This window comes from Volvox carteri (genome assembly GCF_000143455.1).
Source record: "Volvox carteri f. nagariensis unplaced genomic scaffold VOLCAscaffold_18, whole genome shotgun sequence".
Classification (NCBI taxonomy): domain Eukaryota; kingdom Viridiplantae; phylum Chlorophyta; class Chlorophyceae; order Chlamydomonadales; family Volvocaceae; genus Volvox; species Volvox carteri.
In genome coordinates this window covers 578246-596422 of record NW_003307561.1, presented here as the reverse complement: position 1 = coordinate 596422, position 18177 = coordinate 578246, and the positions used below count along the sequence as shown (strand labels likewise).

Genomic DNA, 18177 nt, shown 5'->3' with positions numbered 1-18177 from the left:
TGGCGCACCGCCAGCCCCACACCGGCCCCTTAGGACCCACTCACCACTTCCGTCGGGTCGTACTTGATACCCAGGATCCGCACCCTCACGTGTGTCCCGGGCTGTATGTGTGTGGTCTGGTCCACCGACACCCAGCTGCTGTCGCCGGAGGAGTCGAACTCGAACTCCTCCGGGATCAGCTGCGGGATAACCGCAACCACCACAACCGACAGTGAGGGTAACGACAACGACGACAAGTGGCAGCAATGATAACATTAGTACCAGCAGCAGTGGCAGTAACCCGTCAAACATACCGACAAACATAATTCAATGATGTCAGAGGGCGCATCCCCCTTTTCAGACTGACAGACAGCTACTGCGATGTCCAAGATTGTTCAACGTATATGAATCTTGCCTTCCTGCCCCTCCCCTTCCTCCCCCTCCCCCTCCCTTTCGCCCCCCGAGGTTGTTCCCACCGGGGAGGGCGGGGAGGGGGAGGGGGATTGCAACACGGGGTCAGAGGGCGGGGGAGGAGACGGGTATCACTCACGTGCTGTGTCACGAAGAGCTGCAGCGGCCCCGCCTGGGCGAAGAAGCCCATCTACCCGGGAGGGAAGGGGGCAGGGACGGCAAGGGAGGGCGGGAGGGGTGAGTCCAGGGACAGGGGACGGTTGGGGCAAACGGGGTTAAGGGGCAAAGCAGGCAGTGCCACCACCCTCACTAAACCGGGTGGTGTGGTGAGGGGGGCCGCACGCAAAAGGGGACACGGGCACGGGAGGGGAGGTCGCCACACAGCACTAGCTGACCTCCCGGGTGCCCTCCTCACGGATCCAGGGGGGGATACTGCAGTGTCGTTTAAGGGCCTGCGGCTAACTGGTGGTTACCGCATAAGCATGTAAGTAGGTAGGTGGGTAGCAGGGTAGGTATGTAAGTGCCCGGCTCCGCGGGGGGCCCTGGTACCTTGTTCACGGAGGTCACGACCGCATCAAGCACCTCCTTCTTGTACGGCCGGCACACAATGCAGCCGTACGTCACATCGAAGGTGGCGAATCCGGACTGGTCCTGACGGATACGGCCCTGACAGAGCAGCACAGCAAATGAGGGGCAGGACGCAGGAGGGATGGGGGAGGGGAATCGGCCTGATGTGGATGTGGTTTCGGGACTCCAGATACCGGACGTTACTGGCGGCTGCGTGACAAGTTTGCGCATCAGTGCCCTCCAAGTAGGGAGAGGACGTACCCGGCCAATGTCATCGACCTTCGTCACCGCGACCACGTAGCCATACTTGCCCGTACAGGTACCCTCAGTCTGTGGGCGCGATTTATCAGCTGCGGTAGACTGCTGGCGACATGGACCCTAAGAAAGACGCCCACCTCTGCAATAAGCTTTTCACGAATGACCTCTCGAAGCTTAGGTCCAAAGTGTTTAGGATGGATGTCAATTGACTTGTTAAGGGTCAGGTAATAGAACATTTCCGGCCCAGGGGCCCCGCAGCCGCTGGGCTGGGCGAAGGCTCTCTGTAGCTTTCAGCAAAGTATAGCAAATCCAGACGCTTGTGAAGGGTGCAACGCGATAACCTGAGCCGCAAGCGAAAGGAGCTTCAGACTACACAAGGCTGCACTTTAATTGGTGACGAGGTAGTAAGAGGCAGTGCGGACCTTCGGGAGAAAGCTATCCAAATGGATGTTGGGATGCTTCTCCTTGCTTTTTCTGGTCACCACCTTGCGTCGGTACGGCGAAGGTGCTCAAAAATGCAGATGAGCCAAGTCATGGACCTAGAGGGCTAGAGAAGCAACGAGCTGAAACTGATAAAAGATAGCCACAAGCTTTGCTCTGGCGTGCTGTTGCTCATGCACCCAGGAACTCCCACATTCATAGCTCCGCGTTTGCTTACACCGTAACCATATCTTTTAAGTTATTTCGTCCCCAAGATTTGACCGGGTGCTAAGGTGCACAATAAAAACCATTCATTCCATAGGAATGTCCACGTTTTCAGTGCCCAAACCGTTTTCGTGGCCTAGCGTTAAATTTAGGATTCTTGGACACCAGCCGCAACAGGATAGCTTAACTATACAAAGGAAACAGGGCAAAGCGGTGTGTCCCGCAAAACCTGAATCGACCGTACCAGTAGTACGTCATGGGATAGATGAGGGGGCACGGACCACAATACTGGAACGCATTTACGAGCTCTGAGTGTGATAAGAAGCTTTATGGGAAGGTTAAATTTTTTTCGCATTCGAACGATATCTACTGAACCACAATTTGGCGTTTCTATTGAGTATGGTAGTGAGTAGGTTTTCGTTAAATCTAGATACGTCATTTGGATTTATTATAGTTGTTTTTGTGTTTGTAAAGGCGACACGGCTCTTGGCTGCAAGTGTATGACAAATACAAGAATTTAACGTGCATTCCATCAAAGCGTATGACCTCTTGGTGCCGTCATTAGCAGGAAACAGCATTACCGTCATGCCTGGACGGAACAATCGTGCCCGGGGCCAGGGCGGGGTTGATGCGGTCCTTCGGGATGACATGAACAACTATCGAAAAGCCTTGGATAAGATGCGGCAAGCGGAAAAGCTCAATGCGGAGCGCGCACTGGAGCACAGGCTGCTTTGGGAAAAGCTTAAGAAGCTTAATCCACATCCCACGGTAAGGGAAGACGGGCAGACGGACGAGGCGGAAAACAGCGCGTACGTGTCAATAATCGTTTTGCAAATCGCGTAATGTGCAAAATCTATTCGTGGTACCTTAACCTTATTCTTAAGCCTTCTTTTCTGGTGCCTATCATTACCTAGTTTGACCTATCCCTTTCCGCACACTCTCTTTCTCTCTCTCTCTTTCTGTCCCTCTATCTCTATCTGCATGCTACAAACCATGGTACAATATTTTCCACTGAATATCCCGAAAACAATACAATATGCCTAGCGCGCGCACTCCGGAAAAACGCAGCCGATGCGAACAGCGCACGCGCACAGCTCAAGCACAGCGCAAGCCCTCGTCCCACCCAACCCCATTCTCTACCTCGCGCTTACCTTCACCCCCACATTCTTCTCCCTTGTCCTCCCTCCTTCCCCTCTTCCCCCTCCCCTCCTCCAGGATGAGGACCTCTTAGCTCATGCCCAGCGACTAGAGGACCAGGGCTTGTTGTCAGAGGCCGCTGACGTCATTCAGCAGCTGCTGCTCCGCCCGGATCAGTTCCACAATAAACAGCTCCGAGACCACCTGGCTGAGCTCGTCAAGAGGGTCAACAGGTGGGTGGGCCCGACGAGGGGGATTGGGAAGGACGGTTGAACCCGGGGCTGTGGGGCATTGTCGGTCCTGCATTGGGGATAGGATTTCGGAGGGAGGTACACCTTGGGGTCGGCTACCTTACTCTTAGGTGAGGTAGGGTTACCCCCCATGTGTGTCAGCGGTGTCAGCGGTGCTTTGTTCCCCTGCAACCCCCCGGCCCCCCGTGGTATCAGCATCACTCGTCTGTGGTTCGTCTCCCCCCCCTACCCCTCTTAACCCCCTACACCCCGTACCCCGCAGGCGGCAGGCTGAGGCCAAGGTGCTGGAGCGGGCCGCCGAGTTGGAGGAGGAGGGCCGGTTGTGGCCCGGCCGACCCAGGGGTCTGCAGAGCCCCCGGGAGAGGATACCCGGAGTCCCCCGGGCAGATAAACCCGTGGGTGAGTGAGTGTGTGTGTGTTGGTATGTATGTGTGTTTTAGGGAGCGGATGATCGGGGGTTTCGGGTAACGAGGAGGCCAGTGAGAGGGGCGGCGACTGGGAACGGCTTGGGAAAAAAGGGGGAAGGGAGGAGCAGCCGCGGTGGGGCAAGGGGTGCTGGTAGGACCGCTGGAATCCCCGGGGAGGGCTGTTTGTCGTACTACCGTGTCCACGTGCTTTGCCCGCTGCCTAATGCGGTGGTGGGTATGAGGGCCCCTTTCCCCCTCGCTGCCACGAGGGGTCCCCCCATTGCCAACCTCCTCCGACACAACTTGGATGTGATCGCCGTTGTTTGCTGCCCTCCCCGCCCGCCCTCTCCCCCTCCCCCTCCCCTCCCGCCCTCTCCCCCTCCCCTCCCGCCCTCTCCCCCTCCCCTCCCGCCCTCTCCCCCTCCCCTTCCCCTCCTGCCCTCTCCCCCTCCCCCTCCCCCTCCCCTCCCCCTCCCCCCCTTGCCCTAAACCCCCACATCAGGTCCCATGATGCCCATGTCGCCGGATGCCTACAGGGCCGAGCTCGCAGCGCAGGTGGTGGGGGGGGAGGAGGCTGCCTGGCGGGGTGAGGGGTATGGGACGCGGGACACCATGCATGGATGTCCGGCTACTCGTGATCGGAGGCGGACCTCTTGGCGGCCGCACACGTCACTTGATATTGGGGATGTGGCAGGGGGTTCACTGCTGTAAATGCATACACGCATACATACACTCGCACACGTGTGCGAGTCATGCGCTGTGTAAGGAAGTGGCGAAGTGAGAGGGGGAGGAGGGGTACTCATTGAGAGTGAGGGGGCACTGACGGCTGGTTGTGGGGTCTGTGTGTCCCTCGGCAGGCTATGGCGAACAGGAGGCGGCGGGAGGAGGCGCGGAAGCAGGAGGAGCTCCTGGGCCAGAAGCAGATCGCTGTGGCGGCGGCGATGGTGGGTCCAAACAGAAAAAAAGAAGGCCATAAGGAGGCAAACGGAGGGACGGAATGAAGGACGCAGCAGTGCTTCCATGGGGGGGCGTGGGGGCCCGGGAATCAGTGTACGACACCAGCGGCCGCGCGGGATTGAGGTTGTGCTGGTGTGGGGGTCGTTACTTTGGCGGTTGGCCCGGTGGCGTGGCATGGATCCTAAAACCCCCGCTGTGAAACCCAACCCCGTGCGTTTCCCCCCCACACGCACACACGCACAGGAGGCCCTGGATCAGCACCGGCGGCGGGTTGGGGGGGCCAATGACCGGCTGTCACTGGCGGTGGAGCGGGAGGAAGAGCTGAGGGAACGAGAAGAGGAGCGCCGCCGCCAGTTCTACCAGGTGCGTCTGTACATGTGTCTGTATATGTGCCTGTATATGTGTCTGTACGTGAGGTGGTCGGATTGCTTGATAGGCCCACCCCCGTGTTATGCCTCACGGGTGCCGTACATGACAACCTGGCTAACACGCACATACCCGGCAACCCCCCGGACCACCCTTTGGCTGCGGCAGGAGTGGGATCGGCTCAAACCCGCTGGAGGGCCGGAGGTACGGCAGTCGTACGACCTGGAGGAGCGGCGCCGGGAGCAGGTGCACCCGGGGTGTGATGCCGGGAGGGTTGTTGCTGGGGCCGCACCAGGGAGGGGTATGTGCGTATGTATGTGGGAAGGGGTCTGAGGGGTTATAGGGGTGCTCGACCTGGGGGGGGAAGGCGGTTTCAAACCCAGCATCACCCCGCCTGGTCGCTCTGAACCCCTACCCCTAGGTCCAAGGGGTCCACGGCCACCGGGCATCCGTACGGAATTCGTACGACGTGCTGAACCAATATCAGGACGCCGATGGTTATTACCCTCGTGGGCCCGGGCACGGGGAGCCCGGCGGCGCCGTCGCGGCGGGGCCCCGTCAGCGGCCCTCATCCGCTGGGGCGGCGGCGGCGGTAGCTGTCCGGGAGCGCGAACGAGAGCGCAACAATGCGGCCAACTTTGAGCGGTTGTACGTGCCCGTACATCCGTACGCGCCTGCCGGGGGACCGCCGCAGCGGCACGAGGCCTGGCCGACGCCGCCAGCGGCGGGGAGCCCCCGACCTGGTGCCGTACCGGGGGGACTCCGTGGCGTGCTCAAGTCGCCGTACGCTCGGCCCGACGTGGATAAGCCCCGAGTGCGCATAGACCCCCAGGTGGGGGGGGAGAGGGTTTTGCGGGGGAGTTGATGCATTGGGCTCTCTACCACCACCACCATAACCACCACCAGCACTTCCAGTACCGCTACTGCAGGGCGGGATGGGTATTGGGCGGGCGAGGGGGTCCGCGGGGAAATGGGACAACTGCGCCCTTACCCGGGCTTAGGAGGAGGGAGGGGGGTTGTGTGCCTGGCTGTAGTCAGAAGACCGCAATCCGAGTGGGGCAAGGAGGGGTTTGTGAACTGTATGTACGTCTACCACGACCGCCGCCACTGGTGGAAAAACCCCCCCACCACACACACCAGTCACTTAAGATAGCCGCTTGCGGCCCGCGGTGTCCAGGTCTCAGCTCTTCACATACATACATACATACATGCATACATACATACAGACAGACAGACAGACAGACAGACGAACACACCTCCCCCTCCCACCCCCTCCCGGCCGCCCCGCTGGCGCCTCCAGGTGGTCCGAGGGCACCAACAAGCCTTCATTGAGAAGCACCGGAAGCCGGAGCCGCCACCCCGGCAGGAGGTGCCGCTGAGGGTACGGAAGGAAGCGGCACGGCGACCCGACCCGCCCATCATTGCGTACGGCACCGGCGGAAGGAGTGCGTGGCCCTAGGGCGGTGAGGAGCACCGAGCCGCCGAGGAGTGGAGTCGGTGGATGGTGGGCTGTCCGGGTGATGGGGGTTTGGACAGCGAAGTGGACGTGTGTGCGGCAGGAGCCGTGGAGCGAGGGAGTGGGTGCGCGCACAAGAGCGAGCGAGCGAATAGTGTTTCCATCCAAGCAGCGGGATTTCGTGCCAGTTATGTTGGCGGTTGGAGATTGGTTGCTGATAGCCAGGAGAGCTGCGTGATGAAGTCTTGGGATAGCTAGATTCCGCAGGTGCATTTGTGTCAGGCAGGTGTCGTACAGGCAGGTGTGTCCCCTTGGAGGGGGCATGCGCACAGGAGGTTTCTGTGTGTGTGTGTGTGTGTGTGTGTGTGTGTGTGTGTGTGTGTGTGTGTGTGTGTGTGTGTGTGTGTGTGTGTGTGTGTGTGTGTTGCTGTGTATGTGGCAAGGAGGTGCCCCGACGAGGCGGCCCAGCCCGGCAGCACTTGGCGTCCCTGGGCAATAAACCCCTAACTTTTTACCAGGGCCGCGGCGTTATGCTATTACCTGCATGTCGTTAGTGTTGCAGTTGGCTAGTTGGGAGCTGGTAGATGTAAGCGTGCTGCCAATTGCAGGCGTGAGTTACGCTAGGATGGGGTAGGGTAGGGTAGGGTAGGGTAGGGTAGGGTAGGAGAAACGGCGTTCGGTGACAGCTGCTAAGTTATTCTGCCCCGCTCAGGCGAGTTCCCGTAAAGATGGTTTAGCTGTCGTACATTCTGATGTCGATTCCGCTGTATATATAGATTCTCGTAAGTTAACTGTCCCTGCCTCCGGTTTTACCCTTGTGCCATAATGGGGCCGATATAGTTCGTCGTAAATCTCTAATCCAAATTAGTAGGTCGTTGGGAGCTGGTGCACCTTCTCCTGCAGTGGTCAGCGATACAGCGGGCTCGGAAGCAGCGGTGGGGGGTGCAGGGTGGCGGTGACCCTGATACGGGCGACGAGTGGCGACGCTGTGTTGCCCATCCGGCGGGGATGTTAGTCTGCGGGCATGCGTATGTCCGTATGTATGTACGTATGCATGTGCGTTTTTTCCAGAAGTTGATGTCAAGATCTCAATGACCTGGTGTCCGGCGGTTCCGGGGCTATATCGATGACAACTGTTAATTCCACGTCATACATTCCTAACCGACCATTTTGCGCCTTGTCAAGTTATCGATGAACGTACCAATTGTGTCTGTAGTACGGCCTGTAGGGCCCATAAATACGCTATAGGCTGCCGCGAGGATTTAATCCAGGGGGGCCGATGACCGCTGCCGCTTTCTTTTGAGCGGCCCTCCTGCCGGGAAGATCTGTTAGCTGTTATGGTCACTTGTGTGCGACCTATGGGCCACTGCCCTCTGATGAACTCCGCCCCGCACCATGCCAGGCTGGAGTTGTATCAGATATGGTGTAGGGTCGGGCGGAGGTGCGGGTGACTATTGGTCCTGAGAGCTGCTTGAAGCTAAGGCCCGGCCGGGACACCCGTGCAGATGCCGCCATACGTTTAAAGGGAACTTGGATTGTCAATGACAAACTTGCGCGGGGCGGAGGGCTCCTTTGGGGAGCCCGCCAGCGGGTGTCCTGACTCGCTGATGCGGGCTGGTGGAGCTGCCGGCTGGTCAACTTGTTTGCGGCACTAACCAGCACAGTAGTAGTACCACTGCGCCGGCCGCTGCCGACATTGTGAAGTTACGTTGCCCCACCACATTCATCCATCCATCCGCCACACTGCGCGGCACGTGCGCTGCAGGTGCAGGTACAGTACCCGGGTCCTGCACACCGATGTGCGGCTGTGGGCCTTTTTGGAGTAACCACAATTGCTACAGTAATAAAATAACAATTGGTTCCAGTAGGATCGCATACCGGTAGGCACTGCAGCACCCAAGCCCTGTAATTGGCTAGGAAAGGCCCCTACATGCCGGGCGGCCGGAGGTTGCTAAAGAGGACGACCCTCTGGAGCTGGTGGCGGTGTTTGTTGAGATGTGACCTACAGCATAGACTAATGGGAGCTATGCTGAAGGGTGACGACCTAAGTGAATTGGAAATCGAATTAAGGAACACAGCGCATGTTAGTCCTGTTGGCTAACACAGAAGACGGAGGTGAGAGCGTCCGAAGTGTTGGTTGGCCCACAGCAAGCTCAGGTTCGAGGGGGCTGAGAGACACGCACATGCACACGCACATGCACACGGACATACGCATACGCAGGCATAAAGAGCTTCCTCAGAGGGACTTAAGAGGGCCGTAAAGCTCCCTTGTCGCTTTCCCCCCTTTACCGGGCTTTCCCACACACACGAGCTCTCCTGTCTTGCTGTCCAGTCGCCTCCACTGATGCGAACCACTGATGCCTTCCCTCCCTTCCATACAGCGCTTCGCAGCACGCACCTCAGGCCCATCCCCCCTTGTTCAACTACTGCCGCGTTCATTACGAAGGAGCTTGGACCTATCCACCATGCCGCAAAAGAACCTGCGCCAAGACACACGCACGCACAGACAGACACACACACACTGTGTAGGACAGCCAAAACACACACCATACCTTTTGCCGCCTGCGCCCACAGCCCTGGACCTGTCATACGCCCGCCATCCATGCGTTACACCACGCTGCTGCAATGCCCTGCCCCGCTCCCTCCCCCCACGGCGCTCTCTGCACCTGCATCCCCTCCCGTCAACTAGCTAGTCTCCTCCTCTGCTACAGACCCACGCCTCCTCCTCCTCCTCCTCCTCCTCCTCCTCAAGCTTTCCGCGGTAAGCCTAGCCATGACGAGAAGTTATTGCACGTCCCGTCATTGTGAAATCGTGAACTGCAAGAGTGTGTACGGTTGCTGCGACGCAAGACGTTTGTTGTGATGGAGGGCACAAGGGCCTGCTGTTGCGAACGAGACACGGGCTCTCTGCATCCGCAAGGATGGCGAACCCACCCCGCAGTAACCCACCCGCCTCCTCACACACACACACACATAACACTCCACTGCGCCAAGCAATAGCAACAACAACAACTTGTTGCGTGTTAGCGACACATCAGACTCTCCGCTCATCCTCCTCGCCTTTACAGCCCCCTGAAGTGAGCCGAGGAGCTCCCAGGGGCCCTCGTTTACTCCGGGTGCCGCTGCCATCATCACCCCGCCGCTGGCTGCCCTGAGACAACGCCAATTTCAATCCGCGTAAAATCCCCTTTCCCCCCTCCAAGCAACCCCTCTCCTCTACTTCCCCCCACTCACCCCATCTTCAACAAGCTTCTAAGAACACGACGCGGTTGTACGCGGCTGCCTTAAGTAGATGCACGCTGTATCTAGAGAGGCACCACACCTCACTTAAAAGCTATGCGAGTGAAGCGAGATGAGGAATTCAAGTTGCCCGTCGCCCTGCGTTTTCCCCCCATTCCCTCACCCCCCCACTGCCCCCGCTGGATCCTCACATGCTGCTTGCATCCCCCATCAGGAAAGGCCCGAAGTCCTGTTCGTCCTCCGCACCCGCAGCGGCCCCCGGCACCCCCAGGGCCCCCGCCAGACCGCCACCCGCCCCCCCCACCGCCGCCCCCAAGTCCCACTTAGACCTCTCCCGGGCCGTGACCTTGGACTGGTAGGCACGGTCCTGCGACACCTGCAGATGGCAGTTGGTACGGCAAAGGACGCCGAGAACAGTTGAAGAGGGCGTCATAAGGCCTCTTTCCCGAGGAGCTACTAGGAGCTGACAGGCCCCACGACAACATCAGCCCTACAGAGGCACACAAAGGTCCGCAGCCTCTCGTATCCCGACTGATTGCGATTTCGAACCCATATGGTGCGAGGGGCCTCGATCCCAGGGTGCGATAAAAGTTCTCCCTTTGCACACACCACCCAACTCCCGCTTACGCCGAAGCCCAAGGCCAGCCTGGCAGCCCCTGCAGACCCCCGGGCATCTGCCTTGACGCACCATTTCATGCGCCTGCTGCAGCCTCTTCCCCAGCTCCAGAACCTGCCGCATGCGCCCATCCAGGGCTGCAACACCGCCAGCGCTGTCCCACAGAGATCCACCCCCGGCGGCTGAAAAAGAGGAGGAGGAAGCGGCGGCCCCGGACGCCGCCCAGGTCTCATCCGCGAACCGCACCATCCCCGTCCGGCCGTCAATCTTGGCGTGGATTTGACCCGCGGCCACCATCCTACAACGCGATGGAGGGATCCACAGGAAAATGTTGTCGCGATGGTACCACGTGGTGATAGTGCGAACATGTATTGATAGCAGGGGCAACGACGGCACACAGCGGGAAGCAGACGCCGATGGCTGATGGTAAAAAGGGAGAAAGGTTACCAGAAGGGATTCTGTGCCTACACGGGTGGATCAGGCGGGTGGGGCCGCCTTACAACCCCCCGGCGACCACCACCCCTATCACCATCAGCACCCCCCCGATCACCACCTCCCTGCCACCTGAGTATCCTGGCCTCCGCCTCCTCCGCCCCCGACAACCCCGCGTTAGCCGCGATGTCCGTCAGACTGAGTGTGAGGAAGGTCTGAGTGAGGCGCTGAATGGAGCAAACCGTCAGAGATGCGACCACCTGACGAACCAGGCCCAGGTTGTTGTCCTGAGCAGGGGGAGGGGAACGGAGGGAGGGAGGGAGGGTTGGGGGGAGGGAGGGAAAGTACATGCAAGAGGGAGGCGAGGGGGGGAGCAGGGAGACGGGCAGTGCGGTAAGAATGGCCCGGGGCAGCATCAGGGGCATGGGCAATAGCAGCAGCAATAGCAGGGGCAAGGAGGAAAAGGACGCCAACGGGGAGATGTTGCGAACAGGGGCGGGGGAAGACATTACATCAGAGGGGCTTCGGACCAGGAAGGATAAAAAGGGCGCCGGCAGCTGCCCACGTGCCGCCCGCTATGTACGGCCCGTACACGCCCTATACCCGCACGATCCTTACCGCGGTAAACACCGCCGTGTGCTTGTTGGCAATCTGCCTCAGCTTCTCCGGGTTCCGGGAGGCGTACGCAGCCGCCAGCTTGTTGTACGGCCTAGCGTCGGATTCAATCACCTGCCGTACACATGATGACGTGAACTTGGGCAGCGGCAGCATCTGGCCTGTGAAGGGGAGGAGGGGTGAGGCCGCGGCGTGTCGCATCGGATTGGGGGAGCAGCCCGGGCTCCAGGGTTTCAGACGCACACCCGCCCCAGCCCCCGCATTAGCCGGGGCCTTGCATGGGCTCCCGTACCCCCCCCCTCACTCACCTGCATGTATGAGGCAGACCAGCACGTACTTCTTATACGCCGCCGCCACGATCGCATTACCCGCCACCGCGGGCGCGGTGATGGCCTGCAGGAGCAGCTCCAGAGCCCGGGCGTGCTGCTTGCGACCTGGGGCCGCGGGGAAGCAGGTGCTAGGGGCATCACATATCACATCACGTCAAATCACATCACGTCATATCAAATCCCATCACATCACAGCGCTACACGCAGCCAAGATGTCCTCCGGACAGGCGGGCCCCCACCGCACCGCACCGCACCGCACCCGACCTTCCGCCCTGCACCTCCACCTCCACTGCGGCAGTGCCCCCCGCAGATCCACGGCCTCCCGCCCCCGTTGTGCCTTGGATACGCCCCTCGTCACTCCCCTACCATGCTGGCGCCTGGCGTGGCCCGCCACCGCTCCGCCACCAAACACCTCCATGCAAGATGCCTGACTCCCGCCCTCCCTCCCTCCACTCCGCACATCACAACACCTGTCACCACTACCCACCAGGACAAGACAGGCGACCCCACCGCCCACCGCTCCATCAAGGAGTGTGGCGGGCGTGGCTGGAGTGCTGTAATGCATCACGACCTCCAACCCCCCGCCCTATCCCAGCCCCGTCTCCTCTCTCTGGCCCCCCCCCTCCCCCACACATACCTATGCACAGCATGCCGCCATAGTAGCAGTACAGAAAGAGGTCAGTGGGGGTGCAGCTGGTTTGCTGCGGAGCCACATCGAAGATGTCGTCCGCCAGTACGGGCACCGCGGCGTTGTAGCACTTGGACAGCAAACAGCTGCCGCAAGCGGGGAGCAGGGAGAGAACAAAACACACACACATACACACACATGCACACACAACCCGAAGGGAGGGGGGGGGAAATCGGAAGACCAGAGGAATCAGTGTAGGTTGGAATGCCGTGTAGGTGGGGGCGACTCTCATCACGGCGATGCAGGCCAAAGCCTTGGAGCTGCGCCCCTTGCACCCCACGACGTGCGGTCGCGGTGAGGTACGGTGGCGGCCGTCGGTTGGCCCGGTAGATGCACACAGTCATCCGCAACAAAATAAACAAACTGAAGTGAAGTGAAGCGGCACATGGGTCAACACGGCAGTCCCATGGAGCTCTCCTCCAACAGCAGTTGCTCACTGGCTCGCGCAGCCCGACACCCCCCCCCCAAGGCATCAGCAGCTAGGCGCCACAGCGTACATGTGGCAGCCCTGAGTTCCTTCCCCTCCAGACGTGTGCCTCCGCGTCAAGGCACCCCTTTGCCACTTCAGCCACTAGCCTACATTCCCCTAACACTTCCGGGGCCCTCCCCCCCTCCTTCCCGCCCTCCCCACCAGGGTGTTCGGGCGGGCCCGTCTGGTTTTGAGTCACGTCGTGTCCTGCCTTCCCCAGCCAAACTTTGTTAAACCATACTGCCGTAAGTCGGTCTCCCCTGGTTCTGTGACCATTTCCCCTCCTGGCCCCCTCCTGCCCCCCTCCTGCCTCCCTCTCCCTCACAGCTGAAAGAAGTCGGCGTGCAGCGGAGTGAGCACCTCCCGGGTGGGCTGCAGGGCCCGCAGAGCCGCACGCAAGGGGAGGATACCCTGGCGGGGGGTGTTGGCAGCGATCAGGTGCTCCTTGTACTTGCGAGCCGCGGAGCATACTGGACAGCGGGACAGCGGGACAACGGGCAGGCCCAGGACAGGGAGGGAAGCGACAGAGAGGGGGCCGTCATACCCATGGAGGAAAGCGCATTCGAACATGTGGTGGAAACAAGCAAGCAAGTAAGCAAGGTGATTGTGTAGCGAGGAGGACGGAGGGAACTGAATGGCTTCGATGTGCTAGCTAGTGCTAGAGGCAGGGCCGTTGCTTGTGCTAGATGAAGGCAAAGGCACATAGGCAAGGGCAAGGCTTGCGCGTACTGTAGGTTTGAGTTTGGGGGAATGAGTGAGGGGAGGCGAAGGGGTGAAGGGAGGCGGAGGCAGCCTGGCCGCTTTTCCTCCCTCCCCAAAACTGTGGAACCCATACCACAACATGCCGTACAGCAGGGATTTCTTCAGCCCCTGTTGTTGCCCTTCCTTTGGCTAGCCAAAAATACACTGGAATTGTTACACGCCATCGTTCTCACAAATGTCTGGCGCTAGTTGGATTTGCCCCGCCTGGCAAACAGTGAAGAAGCGTGTGGCGTTGTCGATGAAGGCCACGTCAGGCAGATGCAGGTTGCCCCTTCCCAGATGGTGGCTGCGGATGGAGCCACGGCATGACACCATACTTAATATCTAACATATTGTGTCATTCGCCGTTGACGACTGCCAAGCCGATGTCGAAAAGCGCCAGATCGTTACTCACAGGAAATAAGCGAAGCCCAGGGAGTGCTGCACAGGATCTAGTGCCTGTAAAGCTGGTGCAATATGCTGGTAATTCTGGGTAAAGGTTGTATCGGAGTTTTTCAGCGTGGTTTGCAGCTGGGACAAGTCGTTTGGATTGGAAAGTGCTACTACTTGCGCAACCAGCGCCTCCATTCTTTAGTCCTAGGTTTGATTCAATTCTATGGGCGAAGTTGTCCTCTACCACGCCGGTCGGTTTGTCCAAACTGCAAATTTGAGAAAGCAGAATTATTTATTATTATGAAAACATGTTGCTGTAGGAAAACAGCCCCTCGCATGGATATCATCATTGGTGGGGATTTTCGATTGCGCTGTCGACCCGCCAGGTTGCGGGTCACCGGTTAGCGGCATCGTGCCGTGCTGTCCCACGCCATGAGAGGTCAGCTCGCGCAGCCCCCAAACTGCGCAAACCAAACTTATAAGCACATCTTCAAGCAACTTTCCTTTGTACTTTAGTGATAGGCCTGTAAGCATAGCTCCACCGACAAGCTTAGGTTTAACGAGCCATGTCGAAGTCAGAGCCAGAAGGAACTAGGCTGGTTCTCTTGGAATACCATCGGGGCCACCTCAGCACGTCAATCGATATTACATCTGGACGTTGCGCTAGCGCTGAGGATGCTGTGGCGCCGAGCAGGACCGCTTGCCGACCTTCGCAACGATCCATCCTGTCCGGTGTGGCTTCCTTACTCCGCGCGGCCTTCCTTCCCGAGGGCTTCCCGGAGTCCGTCTCTCCAGATTATCTAAGTGCGTGCATGGCTGGGTCGTTGGTTGGGGCCCCCAAAGGCAAAGGACTAACTAAAAGGCTGGTCAACGCACGGCCTTGCCGTATCACTCCTGAGTTGGGGTCCCCCTTCCTCACACAGCCCTTTGGATGCCAGGACCTAAGCTGGATAGACAAAAACTTACGGACACACATTTACCACTTCTTGGCAGCAGCAGTTGCACCAGCAGCATCAACAACAGCAGCAGTGGCAGTAGCCCTGGACCACCGCATTCGGTGTAGCGGCTCAGGCCCCGACGGCCCCCGAGGGCTTCAGCACTCCGGCGATCTGGGTCAACTCAACCCTCCCTAACCCCTCCCTAACCCCTCCACCCCCTCCACCTCCACCTCCTAGGCTTTCAGACCTGGGACACCATCCAAGCCTTATCGTCGTACGTCCGGGGGGTGCTGACCAGCCAGGCGATACTGAGGGGGGTCGGGGTCGGCCAGGAGGTGTGTACGGCAGGGTTTCGGAGCGCTGTGGGGGCCATCGGAGGGAGAGGAGTCCAGGGAGGGACCGGGAAATGTTAGGGAGCCCTGCCTTAGGGAGCAGCGGAGGGAGAGCGCACGTGGGTTTCCGTGTGTAGATGTGGACTGTGGGTTTGCGGGCGTGTGTTGGATTGGGTAGGTTGGGGCACGCAGTGGCGGTGTGTGACACAACGACAGCAGCGGCAGTTGGGAGCTGATTTCGGAGCCACCAGCCCAGTCAGGGCCCAGTCTCGTTCCGTCCGATAACTCTGCCTGTTCCGCCCCCCGCCCGGGGGTCCACCCCGCCCCCCTATGTGTCACACACATACACACATACACACACACACCAGGCGAGCACTCCTCTGGCTGCGGTGTTCACCTTCTTCGTTCGGGACCTGGCGGGCATGCTGGGGGGAATACTGTTCTCGTACCTGGAGGTACGGCAGCGTAGCGGTACGGCACTGTGAAGTCCGCCAAAGATTCTGGTAGTCGGTATCCCGACCCCTTTCCCCACCTACCTCGGCCATGTGCTTTACCCACCTACGGCGTTTGAGGCCCCCCGGGCCGCACCCAAGCCAGGAGGGCGGGTTACGGGGGGTTTGTCACCTGGCCCCCTTACACGCGACCTGATCTCCTTCACCCTCTCGCTCAGTTAAGGGTTTAGCTGCTGACCAACCTGTGTGTCTCTCTCTCTCTCACACACACACACACACACATACACACACACGCCGTCCCGCTTTGCCCGCTGGGATGTTCGGTTGGCGGTTATGTGGCGGTTGTGAACAACTCAGGGCTCCAGCTTCGACGCATGTGCCAAGCAGTGGCGCCTGTTTGCCGACATCACTAACGACCTAGGTGGGGGTGGGGTTGGGGGTGGGGTGGGGCGAGGTGGAGGGCACGTGGGCGCCTTATTTGAACATGGGCTGAGTCGCCTTCCCTTGTAGGAAGGGGTGAGGCGCGGGACAAACCCCCTAATACCCCCCAACACCAAATACTGCCCCACCACCTTAACCCCCCCCCCCCAATACACACACACGCAGGTATGACGGTGGAGCTGGCTTCCCCCCTCTTCCCGCGGGTCATGTTTCTACCCATAGCCTGCTTGGGGAGCGTCGCACGCAGCCTCACAGGTATGCAAGGCAGTACGAATCTGCGCAACACGCGGTCCTTTTTCCCCACCTTTCCCCCCTCCGCCGGCCCTCCCGACTGGCGGGGCCCCCTCCCTCAACCCCCCTCCCCTCCCAACTAGGATAGTTGGGTCGGTCGGGTTGGGCGCGTGTTAGAGGTTGGGAGGAGCACTTGCATGTCACCAGCAGCTTATCACCAGCTTATCAGCCAGTTCTTGGCCAGGCCGGCAGCAAATCGTTTTTCCAGCTTACGTCAGTACTACTTCTTCGCTGCCTCTACACCTACCTTTACTTCTGTACGGCTTCATTCTACTTTTCTTCCGCTCTTACTTCTTTGGCGGCTAGGTAGGTAGGTAGGTTTCCGACATCATCTTCACTACATCATCCACAGGTCGCCGCCTTCAAGGACGCCTACTGGTCAGTCCCGCTTCTTGTACATTCTTTTCTTGGCATCAGCTTCATTCGATCGTCGTTCGCCTCCCCCCTCCCCCTTCCACCGCTCTCCCGCCCTCAAGGTGTTGCCGGGGGAGCCACCCGGGCCGCACTCACCCAACACTTCGCGAGGAGGGGCAATGCGGCGGATGTGTCGGCTAAGGAACAGTCGCAGGTGGGTGGGGAGGGAAGGAGGGGGCCGGGATGGGGAGAGGGAACGAGGGGTGGGGAGGGAAGGAGGGGGGGAAGAGGGAAGGAGGGCGCGACAAGGGGGGACAAGGAAAAAGGAAAGAGGGCAACCGACGGGGGGCGTAAGTAACGGCATTACTCACACGGCGGCAGCCTGCGGGACTCGTGTGTCCTGTCCTGACGTCCTTGAGAGAGCCCCCACCCCCACCACACACACACACCGCCCCCTTCAGGAGACCGCCACGACCATTTTGGGTATGGTGACGGGCATGGCTGTGACCCGGCTGCTGGCGGCGGGGGAGGGGCCGGCGGGGGGGCCAACCGGCGCCGCCGGGTTTGTGATCGCCTGGCTTGTGTTCCTGGGCCTTACGGCGGTCCACGTGGTGGCCAACGTGGCGGCGATGCGGGTGCTGCTGCTCACCTCGCTCAACACACCCCGTCTGGAGCTGCTGGTGGACAGGTGGGAAGGAGGGAGGGAGTACGGCAAGGGCACGTCAAGAGTACGGCGGGATTAGGGGGTGAAGAAGACCTAGGGTTTCTGGGGGTTGGGTGGGAGAGTGGGCTGGGTGGGCGGGTGGCCGGGTTGGATGGGCAGGGGCAGAGGGAGGGGGTGGCTGTCTTTTGGGGGGGGGTTGCGCTGATGACTGTCTGTCCCGCGGGTGCGTTTTGCTTTGTCCGCGAAGGCGGGGGAAGACGGGGTAAAACCGCGAACAGGAAGACTCTGCCACGAAACACAGCTCCTAGCCCTCCGGGAGTCGCCAGGACGAGGAGGGGGAGGAGGGTAGCCCGCGCGGCGCCTCCCCCTTACCGTAAGTAGGCGGGAACTGATGGCCCTCCATCCCCGTACGGCAAAGTTCCCACCCTCGCCCTCGCCCAGCAGCCCAGCCCTGCAGCCCAAACCTGCCTGGGTGGTACGGCCCTTCATGGGCCGCACCTCCCCCTCGGCCATCGGGGTGGCCAGTACCGCCTCACTCACCGCTGACCCGCTCTTCCCCAGAAGTATGTATGTATGCACATATGTATGGTCGTATGTATGTATGCATGGTTGCTCGGTTGAGATTGGTGCCCGTTAGAGCAGCACATGACCCCCTTCGGATCTGACCTGCAGTCCCGGGGTCGGCAGCTCCTCCGTGCTGCATACACCCCCCCCTCCCCCTGCCCGTCCACCTCCCCTCTGCCCCTCG

The 18177-nt window shown here is 60.1% G+C and overlaps 4 protein-coding genes across 4 annotated transcripts in view; 2 read left to right on the top strand and 2 right to left on the bottom strand.

Annotated features, from left to right (window-relative positions):
- Window positions 1-1644, bottom strand: part of VOLCADRAFT_74564 (uncharacterized protein) — a 2740-nt gene extending 1096 nt beyond the window's left edge. Inside the window, exons 1-5 of the mRNA XM_002950229.1 lie at window positions 1353-1644; window positions 1219-1287; window positions 940-1056; window positions 530-580; window positions 45-179 (exon numbers count right to left, since the gene is read on the bottom strand). Coding sequence (XP_002950275.1) covers window positions 45-179; window positions 530-580; window positions 940-1056; window positions 1219-1287; window positions 1353-1451 — 471 coding nt within the window. The 5' untranslated portion in view covers window positions 1452-1644. The remainder of the gene's footprint in view (window positions 1-44; window positions 180-529; window positions 581-939; window positions 1057-1218; window positions 1288-1352) is intronic.
- An 801-nt stretch (window positions 1645-2445) lies between these two features.
- Window positions 2446-6437, top strand: VOLCADRAFT_90739 (uncharacterized protein; the record flags this gene model as incomplete). The annotated part of the gene is made up of 9 exons (XM_002950356.1): window positions 2446-2628; window positions 3076-3230; window positions 3511-3647; window positions 4158-4213; window positions 4513-4599; window positions 4856-4975; window positions 5147-5224; window positions 5400-5810; window positions 6279-6437. 9 exons carry the CDS (start codon window positions 2446-2448, stop codon window positions 6435-6437), a joined length of 1386 nt encoding a protein of 461 aa, XP_002950402.1.
- Window positions 6438-8499: 2062 nt separating this feature from the next.
- On the bottom strand, window positions 8500-14152 carry VOLCADRAFT_90738 (uncharacterized protein; the record flags this gene model as incomplete). The annotated part of the gene is made up of 11 exons (XM_002950228.1): window positions 8500-8524; window positions 8833-8914; window positions 9921-10050; window positions 10363-10588; window positions 10855-11009; window positions 11341-11498; window positions 11646-11771; window positions 12304-12440; window positions 13149-13293; window positions 13759-13871; window positions 13980-14152. The coding sequence occupies 11 exons, from the start codon at window positions 14150-14152 to the stop codon at window positions 8500-8502; spliced, it is 1470 nt and encodes a 489-aa protein (XP_002950274.1).
- A 237-nt stretch (window positions 14153-14389) lies between these two features.
- VOLCADRAFT_90737 (uncharacterized protein) overlaps window positions 14390-18177 on the top strand; it is a gene marked incomplete at both ends in the record, with an annotated part of 5829 nt that continues 2041 nt past the window's right edge. Inside the window, 7 exons of the mRNA XM_002950355.1 lie at window positions 14390-14396; window positions 15133-15230; window positions 15596-15682; window positions 16037-16100; window positions 16286-16375; window positions 16888-16979; window positions 17227-17453. Of these exons, the coding sequence (XP_002950401.1) occupies window positions 14390-14396; window positions 15133-15230; window positions 15596-15682; window positions 16037-16100; window positions 16286-16375; window positions 16888-16979; window positions 17227-17453 (665 nt within the window). The remainder of the gene's footprint in view (window positions 14397-15132; window positions 15231-15595; window positions 15683-16036; window positions 16101-16285; window positions 16376-16887; window positions 16980-17226; window positions 17454-18177) is intronic.